A 24,921-nucleotide genomic window follows, 5' to 3' on the forward strand; every position below is an offset into this window, starting at 1 on the left:
CGAGGTCATCGGTCCCATCGGATTAGGGAACAATGTGGAAGTCAGCTGTGCCCTTTCAAAGGAACCATCTCTGAATTTGACTGAAGCGATTTAGGGAAATGTGGAAAACCTAAATCAGGACGATTGGATGCAGGTTAGAGCCACAATCCTCTGGAATGCGAGTCCAGTGTGCTAACCACTGCACCATCCCTTGGTGGCATGTATGTGTAACTTATGTAATTGACAGTTACTGGAAAATTGCACAAAGCTGTCCACAACCTGAAAGTTAGCTTGATCATTACAGAGCTTTACTGAGTACGGTCCTACTGGAACAGATATGCACTTGCGATCCTACAATCTGTAGTCTCAGGCACTCTGCTATATGGTGAGTAGCAACTTTCCTTTTCACACTATTGTAACTCGTTTGTAAAGTAATCAAAGGTCTGAATCTGTTTACTCAATACTTAAGTTCAAAATTTCAAACAAAACAATTTCAAGAAAATAAGTTGTTAAAAGAGTATATTTTTTATAACTTACATAGAACTGTGTAAAACATTTAATACATTTAATTCATTTAAGACATTCAAGTGATAGAAGCAGTCAAAAGAGCCCTGTCTCACTATTATCTTACACTATCTACAAACACTGAGATGCCTGAGGTGCAGAATACACTTCATTGTAATTTTATCAGTTACTGGTGCAACCAGTCTTCACTGCTCTGGTGCAACCCTAACTGTAGTTCAGTATTCAGAACCAGTCTTCATTGCTCTGATCCATATTGACAACCCTTACTATAGTTCAGTATCTCAGAGTACAGTGATTCATATTGGAACTGATATTATTTGTTGTCTGAGAAAATCTAGAATACAGTTTATCTTCAGAGTTAAAAAAACTGCAGGAACATTTCCACTTACTCTGTACAGGCATATTATATGTAAATCTCCCCCTCCCCTCCATTTCCACTGACGTCTTCAATACCTCTTGTGTACCACACATAAGCACTAACTGTACCATATAATGTCACATTTGTACTAAAACTGGTCTTCTCTTGAGAGAGTGCTTCTCATCTCCTTTAACCGCAGCCCACCTAATGACTTGATTCTTGGTATTCTGGACACTGCGTAGGCACCGACTGCTGGTTGTGGTTGCTTTTCACCTTCCTTCGCGTGTCCATTCTGCTCTTGTTGTGACGATGAACTGCTGTTGATCGGTGTACTTGATCGGACTTCTGCAGGCGAAATACCTGTAATGCAGATATGGTTAAGCTATATTAGATCCACAGATTTTGAAAATGTGAAAGAATCAATATTTTTAACAGTACAATTTCCATAAAGGAGCTTGATAGACATTTTGTGATGTAGAAAACACGTTATAAAACGCTATTTACATTTTTATACAAAAATGAAACATTTACCAAGAAACAATCACCAGATACGGATGTAGCTTTACTTTTTTGTATATAGTATACACATGACAAAAACACCTCGCAATTTGACTTCCCGCCTCCCTTCTGCACAATTATTAGGGTGGGAACAAATAGGGAGACTACGCTGTGTTGAGCTGGCTAGAGTACCGAAGTGGCCTTGTTGTGTTAGTGAGACATGCTCCTTAGCTACAGATTTTCAGAGTGCTTGTGCAAGGACTTTCTGACAGGAAATCACAAATCCACTGCATATCCATATCAAATGACAGTGGCTACTTTAGTCACTAGTCTATCTGTCAGTGGCAGTTCAACAACCAGGAGTTTCCACTGTTTGTAGGTGGCTGGTTTTCATATCTGATGACTTTGTTGGCGATTTTGCGCTCAGAATTCCCACAATCTACATTTACATAATTACTCTGCAATTTGCAATTAAGTGCCTGGCAGAGACTTCATCGAACCACCTTCAAGTTACTACTCTACTGTTCCAATCACTAATGGCGTGTGGAAAATAACAAACACTTAATCTTTCCATGTAAACTCCGATTTCCTTTATTTTATTATGATGATCATTTCTCCCTACATAGGCGGGTACATTTCTCCCTACATAGGCGGGTACCAACAGAATATTGTCACACCCTGAGGAGAAAGTTGGTGATTGAATCTCATGAGACGATCCTGTAGCAGGGCAAAACACTCGTGTTTATGACTGGAAACGAGCTGCCCTTCTTTGAACTTTTTCGATTGCTCTTTCAATCCAATCTGATGTGGATCCCACACCACACAGCAACACTTCAGAAGAGGGCAGACAAGCATAGTGTAAGAACTCTCTTGTAGACCTGTTACATTTTCTAAGTGTTCTGCCAATAAATCACAGTCTTTAGTTTGCTCTCCACACAACATTATCTACGTGATTATTCCAATTTAACTTACCTGTAATTGTAATCCCTGAGTGTTTAGTTGAGATATCAGTCTTTAGAATTGTCTTATTTATTTTGCAACTGAAATTCAGTGGATTCTCTTTGTGCTCCAGTGGATGACTTCACACCTTTCAGGCTTTAGAGTCAACTGTCACTTTTTGCACCATACAGATATCTTGTCAAAAGCATTTTGCAAATGGTTTTGAATCATCTGATGATTTTCTCCTAAATCATTTATATAGATCAGGAACAACTTTCTTGGGGAACATGGGTATTACTTCTGTTTTACTTAATGACTTGCTTTCAATTATTACAAACTATGACCTTTCTGACAGGAAATCACAAATCCAGTCACACAACTGAGACAACTCTCCACTGGCACACACAATTTGATTAGGAGACGCTTCTGAGGAATTGTGTCAAAAGTGTTCTGGAAATCTATAGCTATTGAGTCAGTATGACGTTGCCTGTTGATAGCACTCATTAGTTAGTGAGAATAAAGCTGTGTTTCACAAAAACAATATTTTCTGACTCCATGTTGGCAATTTGTCAACAAATCATTTTCTTCGAAGTGATTCATAATATTCGAGCACAGTATATGTTCCAAAATCCCACTGAAAATTGATGTTAGTGAGATGGGTCTGTAATTCAACGGATTACTCCTATTTCCTTTCTTGGTATTGGTGTGACTTGTGCAACTTTCCAGTCTTTGGCTCTGAACACTATGGGGCTTAACATCTGAGGTTATCAGTCCCCTAGAACTTAGAACTACTTAAACCTAACAAACCTAAGGACATCACACACATCCATGCCCGAGGCAGGATTCAAATCTTAGTTGAACAAAAACAAAAACACAGCTGATAAACACAATTTATTAGTGATATGCCTAGTTGTGACAATATTATCCAAGTAGAATCTGGTGAATAAAAATGAAAAAAAGAAGGAATTATATTACCACTATTGGCGATTGATTTTACAGAAATACACCGGAAAATAAAATGATAGGCAGGAAGGAAGAGAGACAATTTTTTCTTGAAAGTAAATAACAAGGAGGTGACAAATATTATATTGCTGATTGTGTTATAAATCAGAGAGAGAGAGAGAGAGAGAGAGAGAGAGAGAGAGAGAGAGGGAGAGAGATTAATCATTACATAAAAGAGTCACTTACAATAGACAGTGATGTAAGTGCAGTCTAGCTGCGTATCATGATGGGCTGTAACATTATCATTTTGTCCTAAATATCAATAGGAGAAATAATTTTAGAGTGACTATTAATATAAATAAATTAAATTGGGCTATGTTTATGTGAAGTCAGCAAAAAGATTATTCGCAAGTAATCAACAGAGGGCGATGCTGGTTTATTATTACTTGTATTGTTCCATCTCTCAGTAAAAATATACCTATTGCTTACCAATACCTAGTACCTTGGAGAAATGAAAGCAAAATTGTAATGGTAGTGAAGCACTTGACATCAGGGATTTACACATGAACACGGATAGTCAGGGTTGCCCCAAGTTTCCCTATTTCCAGACAGGTTTTAGCATTTTCCGTGACAAATTTGAGATCTCAAGGGTGAATAAAGTTGGCAAAAAAATATGCAGGGACTTCTGTATTTCTAAATGTGTGAGTAAAACTCTTAAGTACTAACATTGATGTAATGAACTGGTTTTTAGGTGGAGAAAGCAAGCCAAATGATATGTGTGTTTCACTAAGACCACAGATATTATTTTATTTCAGTAACACGACAAAAGTACGCATTTCCTTGGAGTCGCAACACACATTTAAAATATGTTCACTGATTTCAGACATAACTTCAGAAAAAAGTAGGCCTCTTGAAAGAAGTGTATAAGGCAGGGAAGAGTTGTGTAAACCAACACTATAGGTGACTGCCAATAAAACGCTGGTTCGTTACTGTCAGTCATTACCCACTGCATTATGTCTATTATTTCAGAGGTGCTGTGTGTCCATCTGCTTAGCTGACTGTAGAACTGACAGAATTTACGTATCTTATAATTTAACAGACAAAGTGCTGAAAACACAAACTGTTCCCCTTAGTTTTTCCGATCACAGTGCACTGTCAACCTGCACAAATTTAAACCACAACCTACCCAAAGAGTAAGAAGCCAGTGGAATCTAAATATATCGTTACTATCAGAAGATGACTTAGAAGATTCCCTAACCAGTGCTTGGGAAATTGTCTCCGTTCACTGAACAACTTTCCTACTGTTCTAGAATGGTGGACCCTACGGCAAAACCGAAGCTAAAGAAAGTTTTAATATCTTGTAGTACAGATAAGGTCAGAGAAAGCAAACAGACTATAGAATTCTACTATAGTGTTCTATAGGACCTCTATGATCAGACAGATTCAGTTCCTACAAGATTAAAAGACATCAATCAAATAAAAGCAAAGTTAGTCAGTTTGAAACATAAGGAACTGGACGGACTTAATATAAAACCCAAAGCAAAGTCAGTCATTGAAGATGAGACTGTTGCATTGTACCATTTTATCAGACACATCAAGAATAGAACAAGCATTTTCATTTTCATGGATGAACTTCAAATCGATAATGGTACCAAACCACCACCCAGAAGGAAATAATTAAAGAAATCTCAGTGTACTATGAATGCATGTATGCATCAGAAAAAACAAACATAGAAATATGATGAGCTCTTTGGTGCATATCTTCCATGAATATCGCAAGATTGAAAACATTTCTCACGAGCAGCTCCCCCACTAGGAAATCTCCAGGACCTGATGGACTGCCCACTGAATTATATAAACGTTTTTGGACCCCAAGCGGAGAAAAGTTCACCGAATTGTCAATGAAGTCTTACGAGGAAAGCCAGTGCCTGCAGAGTTTATAGCTCGAGTAACTAATAAGTGCTTTATATCATGCACCGCTGACATCATAGGCCAACAGCAGACTTTTGCTTTTAGAAGGAGAATTTTACAAACTGCAGCTTTGTACCGCAAAGCCATTGTGCTAACACAGACAAGTAACATAAAATGTGGACTGCTTTCCATAGACTTCCATAAGGCATTTGATCAAATTAATCACAAATACCTGATAGAGACAATGCGCCAAATGGGCTTCCTGCCAAAAACCATCAACATCATCAAGAAAATGGCAATGGGTGTTACTGCACAAAGCTCCATTAACTGTCAACTGACAAAACAAACTGAAATAAAAAGGGGTGTTACCCAAGGAAGCCCCTTATCCATGCTTCTGTATGTTATATCACTGGAACCTTTCATGAGGCAGCTACAGCACAGACTAACAGACATTACTGTTCAAGGAGCAAAGACCATGGTAGGTGTCTAGGCAGGCGATATATGCTTAATCGTCAGAGACCATGCAGATGTGATACAATTAGATGATTCTTGCAAAATGTTGCTCCGCATTAGGTGCAAAGGTAAATGAACACAGAAGTAAATTTCTAAATATAAAGGGGCTTGCTAACTTGTTAATTGAGTGGGCGAACCATGTCAGTGAACATAAGGCCCTTGGAATAGCATTGACAACTTACATTTTACGAATTAAAGCAAGAAATTGGCGGGAGCTGGCAAGAAAAATAAAGGGAGCTTTGACTGAAAACTGTCAATGTAGCATAGGCCAGTTCCAGAGAAAACAGTTTATCAACACGTATACTTTACCGAAGGTCTACTACATAGCACAGGTTCTTCCCATTCCATCATTGATGGTGACGACAATCATCTCCACCTTAGCAAAATTTTTACGGAAATGGGAACTGTTTTGAGTGAAGGCAACTGTGTTAGATCCAAGCAATGGAGGAATGGGACTAAACAACATCAAGTCTAAAGTGATGGCACTGTATGTCAAACAAACATGGAGCATAATGTGTAACAATGTGGAATGCATTACAGCAAAAGTATACAACATTGTCAGGCCAGAAAGTGTAGAGCCACTGATAAATACACAAAAAAAAGTTTTAAATGAAAACATATTAGGTATTTTTACCTTGAATAAAGCGACATCAGCAAAAAGATTTTAAAATCCAAAAAATTAGAGAAAATGAGATTTTAGCGGAAAAAAGGTAACATGAAATGAAAAATTACATAGCAACTAAATATAATGGAATAGCATGGAATGTAGTCTGGAAAAACATCAGTAGTGGTGTTCTTTCGTTTGACGTGAGAACAGCGTGGTACAAGGTAGTCAGTAACATCTTCAACACTAATGAGCATCTCTTTGCCTTTGGTTTACGTGACACTAACCTCTGCAGTAAATGCAATCTTGCTGATGCTGTGCTTCATCAGTGCATGTGTAGAGACCAACGGTTGCCTCGTCAGGAAAGAGGGAAGGAGAGGGAAAGACAAAAGGATTTGGGTTTTAAGGGAGAGGGTAAGGAGTCATTCCAATCCCGGGAGCGGAAAGACTTACCTTAGGGTGAAAAAAGGACAGGTATACACTCGCACACACACACATATCCATCCGCATATACACAGACAGACAGGTCTGTGTATATGCGGATGGATGTGTGTGTGTGTGCGAGTATATACCTGTCCTTTTTTCCTCCTAAGGTAAGTCTTTCCGCTCCCGGGATTGGAATGACTCCTTACCCTCTCCCTTAAAACCCAAATCCTTTTGTCTTTACCTCTCCTTCCCTCTATCAAAGGCAGAGCCACGTGTGAAAGCACCCACTTGATTTACCAACTGACCTGCCTACACTGTGAAGCCTTCTATGTGGGAATGACCAGCAACAAACTGTCCATTCGCATGAATGGACACAGGCAGTGTTTGTTGGTAATGAGGATCACCCTGTGGCTAAACATGCCTTGGTGCACGGCCAGCACATCTTGGCACAGTGTTACACCGTCCGGGTTATCTGGATACTTCCCACAACACCAACCTGTCAGAACTCTGGAGATGGGAACTTGCCCTTCAGCATATCCTCTCTTCTCGCTATCCGCCAGGCCTCAATCTCTGCTAATTTCTAATTTCAATTTGCCGCCGCTCATACCTCACCTGTCTTTCAACAACATCTTTGCCTCTGTACTTCCGCTTCGACTGACATCTCTGCCCAAACTCTTTGCCTTTACAAATGTCTGCTTGTGTCTGTGTATGTGCGGATGGATATGTGTGTGTGTGCGCGCGAGTGTATACCTGTCCTTTTTCCCCCCCTAAGGTAAGTCTTTCCGCTCCCGGGATTGGAATGACTCCTTACCCTCTCCCTTAAAACGCACATCCTTTCGTCTTTCCCTCTTTCCTGACAAAGCAACCGTTTGTTGCAAAAGCTTGAATTTTGTGTGTATGTTTGTGTGTCTATCAACCTGCCAGCACTTTCCAGCGCTTTTGTTTGGTAAGTCACATCATCTTTGTTTTTATATATATTAAAAAAAAGCAGTGATTTGGTTAATGGCCAAATATACAAGTTACGTTTTTAACAATATCAGAGTGATGAACATATTGAATAAAAGATGTATATGGAAAATGAATTCGAGAAAACACTTAAGTATCCCACCACAATAAGAAATATGGTAACATGCACCGAACTGTCTTCAACAGAATGGGTGTAAGTTAGGTACCAGTAGATTCCTCATGGAGAGGGGATGGGTTGGGCCATGAAGCACTAGCAGTGCCACGGAGAGGCCTCTCTACTTCTGTGTCGCGTTCTCAACCCTAACCTCCCCTACAAGTCACACATGAAAAATAAATCATGTAACACAGCAGATACAAGTATATGACGGCAAACATTTGGTAGAAGGCTGAAACTGACAAAAATGACAAGGCAGTGAAGGACTTTGCGAAGTTGCCGTTCGGGACTGTTCTTCTGTCCCTGTAATTTACTCTGGAGGAGATTTAGGAACATACAGGGATAGGCAAAATAATGTGAACAACTGTACTTATTTGGGATTGGTTCTTTAATAAGGAGTTGGACCCTCATTTGCCCATTCGTCTTGGAGTACTGGCATAAAATGATTGCATAGTCTCCAGTGGAATGTTATGCCACTCTTCAGTCAGAGCCTCTTCTAACTTCTGTAGTGATGAGGGAGGTGGAAATCTGCTCAAGAGTCTGCACTCTAATTCCGCCCACAAGGGTTTGATAACGTTCAAGTCCGTGGACTGTGCTCGCCAGGGAAGACACTGCAGTTCAGTTGCACTCATACCGTAACTGTACTGTCCTGGCTGTGTGAATTTCTGCATTTTCGCCATGAAATATGGCGTCATTGTTGGGGAACAACATCTGAATCATAGAGTGCACTTGATCACCTAAAATGTTCACATAATCGTTGGCTGTAAAACGGCCTGTGAGAGAAATGATGGAACCAGCAGATTACCACGATATGGCTGCCCACACCATCGAACTTCCATCTCCATGTTTAACCACTGGAATCAAGCAATCAGGATTGAAGGTTTCTTTTGGCATTCTCAAGACGTAAACCCTGCCTGATGTTGGAAATAATGAAAACGTTGACTCGTTGGACCATATGATGTGTTTCCACTGATAAGCCATCCAGGATTTATGCTCCTGACACCACCGTCCAGAATTTATGCTCCTGGCACCACATTTTGCACTTCTTTGCATTGGTTATCATCACCAATGGTTTCAGTACAGTGTCTCATCCATGAATATTCACTTTATGGAGTTCTCAGCAGTGTTGGTAGATAGGGGGTCTCGATTATGGCTATTGAGCTCTACAATCACTTTAGCCATCATAGTTTTGTGTTGTTTTGACACAATTTGTGTTAGTGTACAATGATCTCCATCATTTAGCTTTGATTTTCGCCCACTATTATGTTTACACGATAATGTCTTCCCATGTTTTGTGTAGGTTATCATGACTGTTGAAACAGTTGTTCTTGAAACATTCAATAAGTTTGCTGTGTTGGTTAATGATGCTCCATCTAATTGGGCCCCCACAATCTGCCCTCTTTGTAACTCTGTTAGGTCTTTCATTGCCCGCCAACCTCAGCCTCTGAATGCACATACAAAGTGTGCACTACTCGTAAACAACCTGCACTGATGCCTAGTCTGTACTGAGCACGCACAATTCAGTGCAGCACATGCCTTACCTGCATTGTTGACCATCAAACACAACTGTCTCATAACTACCACTGTTCACATTATTTTGCCTATCCCCTGTACATCAAGGATTCACTGAATGGTTAAGTTGGGTTTGGGAAGTGATGAAGAGGAAACTCAAGCTGCAGAAGAAGAAAATGTGCATGCTGAACTGCCATCAGCTGAAGGTGACAGTGAAGATGCTAAATGTGCGCTACTGCTAAAGACTAAATATCATTCCTCATTCTATGAATGCTGTAATTTATGACTGCAGTTAGCTGTCACCTTACTAATGTCATTTCATTTTAAGCTAGTCATTTTTGTTACTGTTTTTTGTGGAGAAAAAAAATTAAAAAAGAATTAGTAATGTGTTTGCCTACCACGCAGCGGGCCCAGGTTTGATTCGTGGTCGGGTAGGAGATTTTCTCTGCTTCTGGACTGGGTGTTGTGTTGTCCTCATTTCATTTGACAGGTACTGTGTGATGTTTCTTTCAAGAAATATATGAGTACATATTGTACAAACCACCAATGACTGCCGCCATTTCCTTCTTCTTACCAAACATACTTTCTAAGCAAGAACTACATTCAAAGTGCCAAAATGTACTAGAATAAATGAAATGTCTATAGAATGCTGCACTGTCCAATGTACAGTCGCAATTCCTGAAATCCATGGATTCCTGGTCCATGGATAAACCATGAAAATCCATCGCATTACACTACACGCAAACAGACCCGGCCTGCGGGCAGATCGGTGAGACTAGATCCGATGGGCAGGGCCTGCACATAGTGGTAAATGAGGGGCTTCAGATTGGCAGGCCTGATCCGTTAAGATATAGCTGCACAAATAGCCTGTGGTTTTGGCCCGTTGCTGAAGTCCACTCGTGTGGCTAGCTATTCAAGTGTCACAGACACCACGTTGATGAAATGAGACCACAGTGATCGATCCATGTAACAGATAACTTGGGCGAATACTCTGAGAATCAATACTAATGAGGATAGGTAACAACTCACCGAGAAAATGATCATTGAGCTGCAGATGGGCACGTAGGAAAATCACACTCCCACAACTAAATTTTTGGCCGCTGGATACTGCACCAACAGTCTTTGAGGATCAGATCCAAACAAACCACTCCTCACGCCTCCCTGCCTCTCACTGGTAGTTGCTAGGCTACACGCAAGAGGTGGTTGCAGCACTGAGTGCAAGCTGAGGGGAATGGTAGGAAGGGGAGAAGCAGTATATAAATTTTAATTAGTTGAAACTATGACGGATGTTATTTACCTGTAATTTTAAGTCTGACAATGTACTTTGAACTGTGTAAGATAGAGTGTATATGTGGACGAGAAAAATAAATTCTGGATTTTGCCCCAGATTTCCTGGTTAAAAATACAATCCCCCTCCCTCCTGAGTGAAAACACACTGTACCACGGGTGAAAGTACATAATTTCTCTTTAAGTGACAATATACATTCCCCGTGAGCTGCAGAACTTATCAAACTTTTGAATGGTAAAAGGTTTTATACACCAGCACAGAATTCCCCACATTTTACGACAAATCTTTGATGCGCACCAACATTTACGCTAAATTTTTAACATTATGAAAGTATTAATATGAAATCAACCAAATACAGCATGGTCGCTTCTGAACCACTGAAATCGAGTTTGCGCTGTGACATGCACTTTTGCCAACCAATTACAGCTCATGTCGTGTGATTTCACCAGCCAATGACAGCAGACATTAAGAGCATAGGACAGGTGTCGTAGCCAGCCCATAGCAACATTACTGTTCATTAACACACAACTATAAAAAGTTCATGGTTTAAATTAATATAAATACAATATTCTGTGGTTACAAGAGACACTCAAGCATATGTCTGCTTGTGCCTGTATATGTGTGGATGGATATGTGTGTGTGTGTGTGTGTGTGTGTGTGTGTGTGAGAGAGAGAGAGAGAGAGAGAGAGAGTATACCTGTCCTTTTTTCCCCCTAAGGTAGGTCTTTCCGCTCCCGGGATTGGAATGACTCCTTACCCTCTCCCTTAAAACCCAAATCCTTTCGTCTTTCCCTCTTTCCTGATGAGGCAACCGTTTGTTGCGAAAGCTAGAATTTTGTGTGTTTGATTGTGTGTGTATCGATGTGCCAGCGCTTTCGTTTGGTAAGTCAAATCATCTTTGTTTTTAGATATATTTTTTCCCACGTGAAATGTTTCCATATATATATATTTTTTTTCCTCACATCACCGATCATTTTTAGCCGCTTCCCACAGGTTTTAACGTCATTATTTCTTCATCAGACAATTGTTAGCTTCATTTCCATAATCTGCCACCACCAAACCACTCCTTTTAATACATCCTCACATAGTTTTTTCGAAATTTTCCCGCATTTCTCCACCCTTTAACGTGTTTTGGCGGCAACACAACCACCTAACCTTTATGCACATCATTATCTACCTACACAAGTTCACCACAGGATCAACATAGCCCAGCTCTAACCAACCCTTTTTCGCCTTTTTTCACACCAGATCTCCATTTGCTTTTATAGTTTTACCTTTCTCTCTCCCCATATATTTTTTTATGTTTATTTTCATTTTCATTTCAGCCTCGTGTTCCACTTTCCACCTTCTAGTACCATGTCACCCTCACAACACCCCCACAACGACCCCATTAAGTTTTATTTACATTCCCTCCGCAAACATGCCTTCCTCTCCCACATCCACACCGGTTGTTCAGAGCATCCTCCTACAGGCCACCCTCCACCTTAAAAAACTATCCAATCTCCTGGTTTCCCACTTCCGGAAAGGCAACTCACTCACCCTTCACAACCTTTCCAGCAAACCTCAACCTCCTCTCATTGCACACAAACCCAGTCTCTCCCATCTACTCAATCTCCCACTTCCAGCTCCACTCCCTCCAAAACCTCAAAATTCCAATCAACACAATCTGGAACCACAACACCCCAATTCAGTAGTTAACCTTTCCTCCAAACCTCTCTCCCAATCCGAAACCTCTGTCCTATCCAAAGGCCTCACCTTCAGCCCCACTCCCAGATTTAACCAAACAGCCCTCGTCAAAGATTTACTGTCCTACACCCGTACTCTCTGCTGGAAATATCACTTTGCCACGAAGAAAAATGATCCTAATCCTACTCCCCAAGACACTATCCAAATTGAACCATGCCTGGAACAGTTCCGTCCTCTGTCACAGCGGGACCCACCTCCTCTTCCTCAAAATCACCCTCTCCTAACCTTCCAGGAATTTCTGACTTCCAGCCTTGCCTCTCAATCCTTCTTAAAAAACCTTAATCCTACTCCCAACATCACCACTGCTGAAGCCCAGGCTATCCGTGATCTGAAGGCTGACCGATCCATCGTCATTCTTCCGGCGGACAAGGGTTCCACGACTGTGGTACTTGATCGTCGGGAGTATGTGGCTGAGGGACTGCGTCAGCTTTCAGACAACACTACTTACAAAGTTTGCCAAGGTAATCCCATTCCTGATGTCCAGGCGGAGCTTCAAGGAATCCTCAGAACCTTAGGCCCCCTACAAAACCTTTCACCTGACTCCATCAACCTCCTGACCCCACCAACACCCCGCACCCCTACCTTCTACCTTCTTCCCAAAATTCACAAACCCTATCATCCCGGCCGTCCCATTGTAGCTGGTTACCAAGCCCCCACAGAATGCATCTCTGCCTACGTAGATCAACACCTTCAACCCATTACATGCAGTCTCCCATCCTTCATCAAAGACACCAACCACTTTCTCGAACGCCTGGAATCCCTACCCAGTCTGTTACCCCCCGGAAACCATCCTTGTAACCATTGATGCCACTTCCTTATACACAAATATTCCGCATGTCCAGGGTCTCGCTGCGATGAAGCACTTCCTTTCACGCCGATCACCTGCTGCCCTACCTAAAACCTCTTTCCTCATTACCTTAGCCAGCTTCATCCTGACCCACAACTTCTTCACTTTTGAAGGCCAGACATACCAACAATTAAAGGGAACAGCCATGGGTACCAGGATGGCCCCCTCGTACGCCAACCTATTCATGGGTCGCTTAGAGGAAGCCTTCTTGGTTACCCAGGCCTGCCAACCCAAAGTTTGGTACAGATTTATTGATGACATTTTCATGATCTGGACTCACAGTGAAGAAGAACTCCAGAATTTCCTCTCCAACCTCAACTCCTTTGGTTCCATCAGATTCACCTGGTCCTACTCCAAATCCCATGCCACTTTCCTTGACGTTGACCTCCACCTGTCCAATGGCCAGCTACACATGTCCGTCCACATCAAACCCACCAACAAGCAACAGTACCTCCATTATGACAGCTGCCACCCATTCCACATCAAACGGTCCCTTCCCTACAGTCTAGGTCTTCGTGGCAAACGAATCTGCTCCAGTCCGGAATCCTTGAACCATTACACCAACAACCTGAAAACAGCTTTTGCATCCTGTAACTACCCTCCCGACCTGGTACAGAAGCAAATAACCAGAGCCACTTCCTCATCTCCTCCACAGAAGAACCCCAAAAGTGCCCCACTTGTGACAGGATACTTTCCGGGACTGGATCAGATTCTGAATGTGGCTCTCCAGCAGGGATACGACTTCCTCAAATCATGCCCTGAAATGAGATCCATCCTTCATGAAATCCTCCCCACTCCACCAAGAGTGTCTTTCCGCCGTCCACCTAACCTTCGTAACCTCTTAGTTCATCCCTATGAAATCCCCAAACCACCTTCCCTACCCCCTGGCTCCTACCCCTGTAACCGCCCCCGGTGTAAAACCTGTCCCATGCACCCTCCCACCACCACCTATTCCAGTCCTGTAACCCGGAAGGTGTACACGATCAAAGGCAGAGCCACGTGTGAAAGCACCCACGTGATTTACCAAATGACCTGCCTACACTGTGAAGCATTCTATGTGGGAATGACCAGCAACAAACTGTCCATTCGCATGAATGGACACAGGCAGACAGTGTTTGTTGGTAATGAGGATCACCCTGTGGCTAAACATGCCTTGGTGCACGGCCAGCACATCTTGGAACAGTGTTACACTGTCCGGGTTATCTGGATACTTCCCACTAACACCAACCTGTCAGAACTCCGGAGATGGGAACTTGCCCTTCAGCATATCCTCTCTTCTCGCTATCCGCCAGGCCTCAATCTCCGCTAATTTCTAATCTCAATTTGCCGCCGCTCATACCTCACCCGTCTTTCAACATCATCTTTGCCTCTGTACTTCCGCCCCGACTGACATCTCTGCCCAAACTCTTTGCCTTTACAAATGTCTGCTTGTGTCTGTGTATATGCGGATGGATATGTGTGTGTGTGCGAGTGTATACCTGTCCTTTTTTCCCCCTAAGGTAAGTCTTTGGAATGACTCCTTACCCTCTCCCTTAAAACACAAATCCTTTCGTCTTTCCCTCTTTCCTGACGAGGCAACCGTTGGTTGCGAAAGCTAGAACTTTGTGTGTATGTTTGTGTTTGTTTGTGTGTCTATCGACGTGCCAGCGCTTTCGTTTGGTAAGTCACACATCTTTGTTTTTAGATATATTTTTCCCCTGAGGTGGTTGTTAGGCAGGATCCTAACAGCACAGCTTAAATTGCAGCAGCCGAACATTTCGTGGGCTACCTGGCTGAGCACATGACCTGTCAAGCACTTCAGTTTTCCAGAGAAAATTCAGTTATGCATAAAATTGCTCAAGAACCGACCTCATACTTGTTTTTTGAAGGATAATCATTCTTTTTAACATTGTTATTGTATAATTTGTAATCTACGAAAGTATTAAAATAAATATGAAAAACAATCCTTCAAGCTTCGTCTTTTTTTCAGCATGTGTTACTCTTCAAGGCATGGTAAACACCAAGGTGCAAGTAACAATTTAAATAATGGCATAAATGGCTGGTCTTCTGGGCCATTTATTTTTCTAAGTTGCTGTTCCTCAAAGTTTAAATTGTGAATGAGAGTGATTTAAGTAATTCATTCCACATTCTCACATGTACCATAATTCATCTTGCATAAAAGGAAATTTACTTTGAAAGTAACACTTCTCAAACTACCATCATAAAATATTTTCCCACAACATCTTAAAAATATAAATAATTTTGACATCACAGTCATCAAAAGCAGTTTGTTGTTACGAAGTTTTGCATAGTCTTCGTCCTAAAGCTTTTGACACATTTTGCTGTCTGCAGACAATTGTGTGTGCACTGTATTTTTGTTGTTGTAAATGGCACATTTTCTTTGCAACTTAAGTTTTATTTTGGTATTATTCTTTTGTTTATTTTCTGTAGAGAATTAAAGCAAAATTCATTGTTAGATAATCACCAAGTTCTTACCAGTCAAAATTACAATAAGTGAAAACTGAAACAAAAATAAAAGAAAATAAAAAATACAAATAATTCCGGAATTCTAAAAAAATTACGATGTTTTTCCCAGATGAAAAAATTGCCGGATTTCCCTATTGTCCTGGGGCGTACACAACCTGTAGGAACACCAGTAATAATGACATACGTAAGCAGTTCACATGCAATCTTGTGAACAGTTGCTTGTATATATTCAAATAAATAAAATTTAGCCTTGTATTGAAATTGGGAAAATATCACTTACATGAGGGAGGCACATGATATTTCCTTATACACATATGCCCATCCTGAGCATTGTTTCCAACGTCCTGGCAGATGACTGCCTTTTTAATACCTGACGCTTTCTATGAGTCCGAAGTTATGCCTTTTATCTTGTTATCTATATGACACTGTCGTTTTTCTAAAGACATCTGAAGAATTTCTAAGGCTAATGAAGTTGACGTGTGTTTAGACTGCAGGCCTACTAAATTCAAAATAGTACCTCTTTTAAGCTCCAGTTATAAAAATCAGGAGGCAGCTAGTAAGTGGCAGTTGAGTCTATCCTAACCCAGAGAAAATAAGAGCTGCCAAAGATTTTCCAACCTTGTGGCACATTCCTGATGTGTTGCATGTCCCTTGCAAGAACTACTGCAGGGAGGCAGCAAATTTTCATGGAAGGAGGTGCAAGAAAGATCTTTGCTTGCCCTTAAGATGGCACTAACATCTTCACCAGCCCTAGCAGTTACTAAATGAGTGCACTTCTACTGCAAATTTTGGAAAGTGCTGAAAATGTGATAGCTTTTGTTTCCAGATTACTCTCAAAATCTGAGACAAACTATTCTACAACTGAGAAAGAGTGCCTTACAGCTGCCTGGATCATTAACACGCCCCGGCAGGATTTATTTTGCAAACCATTCACCTTTGTGTCAGACCACTGTTCTCTACGCTGGCTAACTAGTCCGAGGGATCCATCCGTTCAGCTGGTGAGATGGGCACTGAGGCTTCAGGAGTACATCATCAAGTGGGATACCTGAATGGACACCAACACAAGGATGCTGACTGCTTCTCAAGGAATCCTTTTGTGGACCACAATAGAGTGTGTAAAATCTGTCTTCGCTGCATTAAATGACATTGATGCTGAACAGAGGGAAGATCCAACACTGATGAAAACCATACAAGCCTTGAAAGGAGGAGGAACTAACAAAAGAATTCCAATTAACAAACAGAACACTGTATAACAGGAAATATGATCCAAAGGGGCTGGTTGTCTATGCTGAAGTATTTCTGAGACACTCCAATATCTGGCCACATGGGATTCATGAAGACTAGACAGATTCAGACACATATATTACCAATCAATTATATTCTATGCCAAAGATGTAAGCACATGCTGTAGTTACTTTTGAGACATTCGATATCATTCTGCCTGCAGCAGCACTATTTCACTGGGTTAGAATCCTCCTCTGAAGTTCCTGAAATCAACAATCTGAAATCAATGTACTGACTAACTCAGCCAATATGTGTTCACTTAGTAGTGTCAGCTTCTGAAGCTCTAGAAATTGTTAGGTTCCTTGTAGAAGATATCATTTTGAACACTAAGCACCCTGAGAGATAAGTTACATGGTAAAGTTTCCCCAGTTGAGACTAGGATCAAGAGGTAATTTCACATTGCACCACAGGATAATTATTTACATCTACATCTACAATCTGCAAACCACTGAAGAGGATATGTCCCTTGTACCAGTTATTAGGGTTTCTTCCAGTTCCATCCAGGTATGGAGGGCATGAAGAATGATTGTTCAAAATGCCTGTGTGTGTGTTGTAATTTATGCAATCTTGTCCTCATGATCCATGTGAGAGAGAGAAATAGGTAATTATAGTTCACTCGTAGAGTCATAATTTAAAGCTTGTTTTTGAAACCCTGTAGGTAGGCTTTCTCAGGATAGTTTATATCTTCAAGAGTCTGCCACTTCAGTTTCTTCAGCATCTTTGTTGACACTTGCCCATGGACCATTTGTGCTGCCTTTCTCTGTATATACCGTATTTACTCGAATCTAAGCCGCACTTTTTTCCGCTTTTTGTAATCCAAAAAACGGCCTGCGGCTTAGAATCGAGTGCAAAGTAAGCGGAAGTTCTGAAAAATGTTGGTAGGTGGCACACAACTAACTTCTGTCATCGAATATATGTAGCGCTACACAGGCATGCTTTGCAGGCACAAAGATAAATACTGGCGCCAAAACCTCTGTGTCAGTAAATAAATTTAGAAAAGGTGGAAGACGAGCTTTTTTCTCCGCCCCGAGTTTCGACCACTGCATTTTCATACATTATCCAATGAAGTAAATACAAATTCCGTATTGTTCATCTTCGAATGTAGCAGCATTTCAATGTACTACGAAAATCCGACTGATCAGAGTGATTGGGATGTTTGTCAATATAGCCAACTCTACGTTCTGAATGTTTTCCTACCTGTGACAATAGATGCGTTGCTATTTGCTAATAGGAACTTTTATTAATTGTGAATCACATGCAGTATTCTCTTCACCATAAGAATAATACGAATATAAACATTTTGCTATGTTCTGTTTCGTGTTAGCTGCTATCTCATTTAAATCCTGTCTGCCTAATAAACTACGAAACAAGAGTGAGACAACAGCAAACGCAGGAGAATATACATATCATGTCATGTTTATATTCGTATTATTCTTATGCCTAATAGTGATACAGTCAGAAATGAAGCACGGCAATTGACTAGATTTTTAAATCTAAGATGACTAATTTCTGTGCAGAATGTAAAGTATTAAAGAGGCGTCTGCAAAGATTATCAAATGGAGAAAAATTTTCGCTAAACTCTTGTTCAGAACATCTATCATACGCAGTCTATTATTTGGTTCTTGTTGATCAGTATCAAAGAAAGCAGCAGTGTAAGTAACAACAAATAGCAGTCTCTTGCCATTGTTTCGCTAATGAGACGGTTCCTCTCTCTCTCTCTCTCTCTCTCTCTCTCTCTCTCTCCTTTTAAGCGGCGGCAGCGCGCTCAAAAGCAAGCCATGCCGTAAGCGGCGACAGGCTGTAAATACTCATTATCAGAATGCGACAAACAATGTATGACACAGTACAATAAAGCATTTTCAGCTTAGAATGACGTAAACACCTATAACAAAGAGAATGACACTTATCAGATCAAAGAAAAATAACCAATCAATTCAAACCAGACAAAGAACACGAGCAGCTGCTCGTGGGTCATCCGCTAAAATGGCATCGAAAGTATTAGGCAGGTTAAGATCGAGGCGCAGTGTGGTAAGATCTGGACAGGACATTAAAATGTGTCTAACCGTCAGCAAGTGCCCACATGGGCAGAACGGCGCCGGCGCAGCCGTCAGCAGATGGCGATGGCTGAACCGGCAGTGTCCAATCCTTAACCGGGCTAAAACGACCTCCTCCCGCCGAGAAGGGCGTGAGGAGGACGTCCAAGCCACGGGAAGAGGTTTTAAGGCCCGAAGCTTGTTGTCGATAAGTGCAGCCCAATCGGCATGCCACAGCGACACAATGCGCCGGCAAATGACCCTGCTAAAATCGGACGAAGGGACACAACAAGAAGCTGTCCGAGGCTGGAGGACCGCAGCCTTGGCCGCGGCATCTGCAGCTTCGTTCCCAGGGATACCGACATGGCCATGAACCCACATAAAGCTAACCGGAGAACCGACATCCACCAGCTGCTGAAGAGAGCGTTGGATCCGGTGTACGAAAGGGTGAACCGGGTACGGATCACTGAGGCTCTGGATGGCGCTCAGGGAATCTGAGCAGATGACATAAGCAGAATGTCGGTGGCGGCAGATGTAAAGAACAGCCTGGTAGAGGGCAAAGAGCTCAGCTGTGAAGACCGAACAATGGCCATGGAGCCGGTATTTGAAACTTTGTGCCCCAACAATAAAGGAACACCCGACCCCGTCATTGGTCTTAGAGCCATCTGTATAAATGAAAGTCATGTTGATGAACTTCGAACAAAGTTTCAAAAAACGCGAGTGGTAGACCGAACCGGGGGTGACCTCTTTTGGGAGCGAGCTGAGGTCAAGGTGAACGCGGACCTGAGCCTGGAGCCAAGGTGGCGTGCGGCTCTCGCCCACTCGAAAGGTTGCAGGGAGTGAAAAATTAAGGTGTTGAAGGAGGCGACGAAAGCGAACGCCAGGGGGTAGCAGGGCAGAGACATACAACCCGTATTGACGGTCAAGAGAGTCGTCAAAAAAGGAACGATAAGACGGATGGTCGGGCATTGACAGTAGCCGACAGGCATACCGACAAAGCAGTATATCGCGCCAGTAGGTGAGTGGCAATTCGCCAGCGTCAGCATGAAGACTCTCTACGGGACTGGTATAAAATGCTCCGATCGCAAGTCGTAAACCCCGATGTTGTATGGAGTTGAGGCGGCGTAAGATGGATGGCCGTGCAGAGGAGTATACGAAGCTCCCATAATCCAGCTTGGAGCGGACGATCGACCGATATAGACGAAGTAGGACGGTTCGATCCGCTCCCCACGACATACCACTGAGAACACGGAGGACATTTAAAGAACGGGTACAACGGGCGGCCAAATATGACACATGTGGAGACCAGCTAAGTTTCCTGTCAAAGGTAAGGCCTAAAAATTTGGTTGTCTCCACGATTGGGAGAGCAACGGGACCGAGTCGTAAGGACGGTGGGAGAAACTCTTTGTAGTGCCAGAAGTTATGTGAAAAAGGAAGGGTACCCGTATAAATACGGACGGAGCGCCTGATGCCTGGTAAGCTTAACTGCTAAGCTTACGACTGGAACCAAACTACTGTAGCTGCACCGTCATTCATTCGACCTAAATTGTGTCTCATATTACAATGGACCAACTTTGTTTCGATTTGGAGGTGCGGCCTAAAACTTTTCTCTCCCCTTGAATTTCGAGTCTCATTTTTCAGGTGCGGCTTAGATTCGAGTGCGGCTTAGATTCGAGTAAATATGGTATTAGTCCTACTTGGTATGGGTCCCATACACTTGAGCAATATTCTAGAATGGATCTCACGAGTGATTTGTAAGCAGTCTCTTTTGTAGACTGCTTGCATTTTTCCAGTATTCTACCAATAAACTGAAGTCTGCCACCTGCTTTACCTATGATGGCCTATGATGCCATTCCATTTCATACCCCTATAAAGTGGGGGAGGTACCAATGAAGCTGAAGGGGATGGAGAAGTGGGGGAGAGACCAATGATTCACAAGGGGGAGGCAGGAAAAGAGCCATACATGGGTTATATGATGGCCCAATTATGAAGAGAAAATTTATGGACTTCTAATGACACAGTATATTGGAAAATAAGGAGATCTGGCAAGTTGCCATCTGAGGAAAGGGATCTAACTTCTTTGCAGCACTTTCAATGCGAAAACTGTCAAGAAACTATGACCATGAGTTGCTGCACTGCCATGACTGTATAGGTTGTCAAATGTCTGCAAAGAGGGCATTCCTCTGTGGCCTCCTCTTGGCAATATGGAAGCAATGTATAGCTTGGCACATGTGTAATTCCTTTTAGTTTGATCATCATCTACAGGAACTTAACCTCAATGATAGTGACCTGCTTGCGAATTTTGACACACCACAGTACCACTAAAGGAATCCACTGAATTGATAAACAAAAAATTTGTGACTAACCTTATGACAAATTTCAGGTCTGTGCTCACCTCAAATTACTTCACATGTGATGGAAATTATTTTGAACATACAGATGGCTCTGCCATCAGCTTGTCCTGTAACACTGGCTGTACCGAATTTCCAGGAGAAGGCCCTAGATCAAGCCTAATTAAAACCAACCTGTTTCTACCATTATGTGAATGACACATTCATCATTGGCCACACACAAGAAACAGCTTAGGTGAATTTCTCCATAATTCAATCTGCTCCACCCCAACATACAAATTACAATGGAGGTGTAAATAGGGTGGTGTCCTCTTGTTTCTTGATGTCCTGGTGAAGCAGTAACAAGATGGCGAGCTGGGATGCAGTGTGTACAGAAGACCTATGGTGATTTGTATCTACATGCCTCCAGTAGTCACAACAACTGCCAGAGTGAAAGCATTTTACACACACTCATTTCACAGGGTATGAACCGTCTGTGATCAAGACATTGTTCCAACGAAATGAAATACCTGAAGACAACATTCTGAAGGAATGAGCACAGCAGGAAGCAGATCAGGTTGCATTGGACAGGTTGCATCTAGATGACAGCAGGAGGAGAGAACCACAACTCGCTAGTGCGCTTTCCATCTGTCAGCACTACCTCCAGAGCAGTCAGCCAAATCTTGGGTCAACTTACCTGCGGGTGAAAGGGCAACACTAAGAATTCGTTTCAGGTCCTTCTGGTCATCCCAATGTGCAAGTGATGTGTCGGCATGGGATGACATATGCATAAAATCCAAGCTTGTATGCTCTAACATGTGAATACCGGTCATATTGCTACCTGGCGGTGAGGGCGAAGAACTGCTGTCAAAGACTGAAGATGCACCTAAAATAGAAAATAAGTTCGAGTAACGCAAAGAAAACAGATTTCCAAGCAATGTTGAGTACAAAATGTACGCTTATGAATACCTTTTACAGTAGCTAAGTTCTTAGCATAAAAAATCTTGATCATAATAGTCATTGGTTTTAATCTCTGAAATAGCAATATTTTTTTACATGAATATTTCTAACAAATGAAATATGAAGTAACACAATTACTGATTCATAATTTTTAATAAAAATAAGATATTTTTAATTACTGACCTGATGAAAATCATTTAAAATTTGATACAGACATCTGAGATGCCTTTTTGATAAAATAATAATGTTTAGTTTGTAAAAATAAGATATTGCATTTCATATCTGATGTTTTACACAATCTTTTAATTTATTAAGAATATCTGTATTTTCCCATGAAAAGAAATTGAAAATAAAAAGGTATTTTTATTACAAGATTTACTAAAATTGTCTTAGTACCAAAAAATAAGTTACTCTCCTCATGACCTCCTAATATGGGCTGGATGAGAAAACTAGGAACTGTTCTGTGGCAGGTTCACTGTGTGCCGATCCTCAACAATGTTTCATACTTCATTGTTGATTAACAGTAAATCAATGTTATCAGCACTACCAACATTCTGTACACAATACCAAAGATCTGTTTTCTCTCCTAAACTGCCATGTAACATAGTCTCAAACTGATTTTAGCAGTTTTTCAAGATATATTTTATTTGTTGACACAGCAAATTAAGCAAAACACCTTAAAGATGCAGGGTACTTTTCTGGCTCAATATTATATAAAAATCAACACCTATTTCTTTCAGGCACTGTTTACGCTGTATATATTTTACAGATATTTTGTTGGTATCAGGTAATGCAGCACACTTTCTAAACATATTGTAAGTATTTTGAATATTTTTGAACCTGCTTAGAAAAATTACAAAGAAAATGATGCATTCCTCCCCTCCCCCAAAATGCTTCCTCAAATTGAGGTACCATTTCAAACAATGTTATACATTTGAAGGAGACCAAATTTTTACCAGATATGCATTAATTCTACCTATTATGTATATTATAAGGATAAAAAAATATAATATCTTACCTTTTAATTTTTATTCCTAATAAAAATGTTTTTCTTTTTCCTATAATTTAGTTGATTCTGCAATAAAGCTTAGGTCTACTACATAAGTATGGACTATTGCAAGTTACAGAAAAAAATTAGAGCAATCCTTTATAAACTTTAGGAAATATTTGTACCTGAATTCTGAAAAATACAACTTGCGGGAAATTGTGAATGAACATAGGAATCCAATTACACTGTGCCTCAGAACATTCTCAAAGCAGTCTTCACCCTGCAGCATTTCTTCATCTTCAAGCTTCCTCTTGGCACTCCTATTAGCACTTCTTCCTTCTTTGATAACTTGGACAGCGAATCTTTCAGCCTCATGCACCCATTGTCTGTCACACACAAGCAATTGATCTTCCATATTAGAACCACATTTTATGCCTAAATTTCTCAGGACTTCCTATCACTCCATCATTTGAAATATATCACTGCATGTAGTACGCCAACTTTTAATGTATTCCTATAAAAACATTCTTGGGTAATCTTTCCCATATGCAATGGTTGAAACTTTCATTTGTATTCTGAGTGCCCCCATGAAGACATTTACTAAGCAAAACAGGGTCACTCAGGTCTCTAAAAATTGGTTTTATTTCATTCATAACGGGCTCAGGAAGAGAATGCTTATGATGGTATATTTGACCACTTTCTTTTGCTTGTAGGCATGGCAGCATGCATGACCTTTAAAATTTGGTATATACCGTAGAGTCTCAATTCTCCGACCTAAATCGGCTGCGGCAAGGTCGGATAAGCGAGAAGGTCGGATAACATGGAAAATAACACAAAAATTAAACTAAAGAAGGCCAAATGAGTTAAACATTTAATACAATACAAATCAAATTAGACTGAACAGATATTTACTGTGTGAAGAAGTTAGTCAGGGTGTATACGTGGACAAGGAAAAAAAATTCCCGGATTTTTCCCGGATTTCCCGGTTAAAAATACACTTTCTCCCGGATGAAAACACACTTTTTCCGTGCTATTAAGTGACAGGTTTTTTTTATTTTTTGCATCAATAAGTACGCTGTATATTTTCGTATCACGAAAGTATAAATTCGAATCCCACCAAACACCGCATGTTACTTTCCGAACCATGTAATCGAGATTACGATACGCTTTTGTAAGCGAGTCATTGCTCATGTCACGTGATCCCGCCAGCCGATGACGGCGGATATTCAGAGCGTAGGACACGTGATGTAGTCCGCTAATAGCAATATCACTGTTAAGTAGCGCGGATACACAAACAGGAAAAGTTAATGTTTTAAATTAATATACATAGTGTTGCTACAAGAAAAGCAAAGGTTTCACGTACAACATTGGTCTCTAAGGTTAATAAGCTGCAACAGAAGCTAAGCTTTCACATATAATGTTGATTTTTCTTGTCCGTGTTACACTTTAAGATACGTCACACAAATGTGCCAGTAAAATTTTTAGCCGAGTCCAGTGACTTGTTCTCAAAGTTTTCCACAAATAAATTAGCTACCGCAGAGGAGCGAGAGCTTCCCGTAGCACTACATCAATTTACTCATAATAACGACACGATTGTCTGATCTGGGCTCTAAATACTTCTAATCGCTCGTCATCAAACGCTCTGTGATTTA

General features: G+C 41.2%; 1 protein-coding gene across 2 annotated transcripts in view; it reads right to left on the reverse strand.

Moving 5' to 3' along the window:
* Positions 1-527: 527 nt before the first annotated feature.
* The window catches only part of LOC126100845 (uncharacterized), a 155,141-nt gene continuing 130,747 nt past the window's right edge, over positions 528-24,921 (reverse strand). For both annotated transcript variants that reach the window (XM_049911499.1, XM_049911500.1), the window contains 2 exons: positions 22,019-22,207; positions 528-1,222 (listed from right to left, as the gene is read on the reverse strand). In XM_049911499.1, coding sequence (XP_049767456.1) covers positions 1,011-1,222; positions 22,019-22,207 — 401 coding nt within the window. In that variant the 3' untranslated portion in view covers positions 528-1,010. The remainder of the gene's footprint in view (positions 1,223-22,018; positions 22,208-24,921) is intronic.

The sequence above is a fragment of the Schistocerca cancellata genome, chromosome 9 (assembly GCF_023864275.1).
Source record: "Schistocerca cancellata isolate TAMUIC-IGC-003103 chromosome 9, iqSchCanc2.1, whole genome shotgun sequence".
NCBI lineage: Eukaryota > Metazoa > Arthropoda > Insecta > Orthoptera > Acrididae > Schistocerca > Schistocerca cancellata.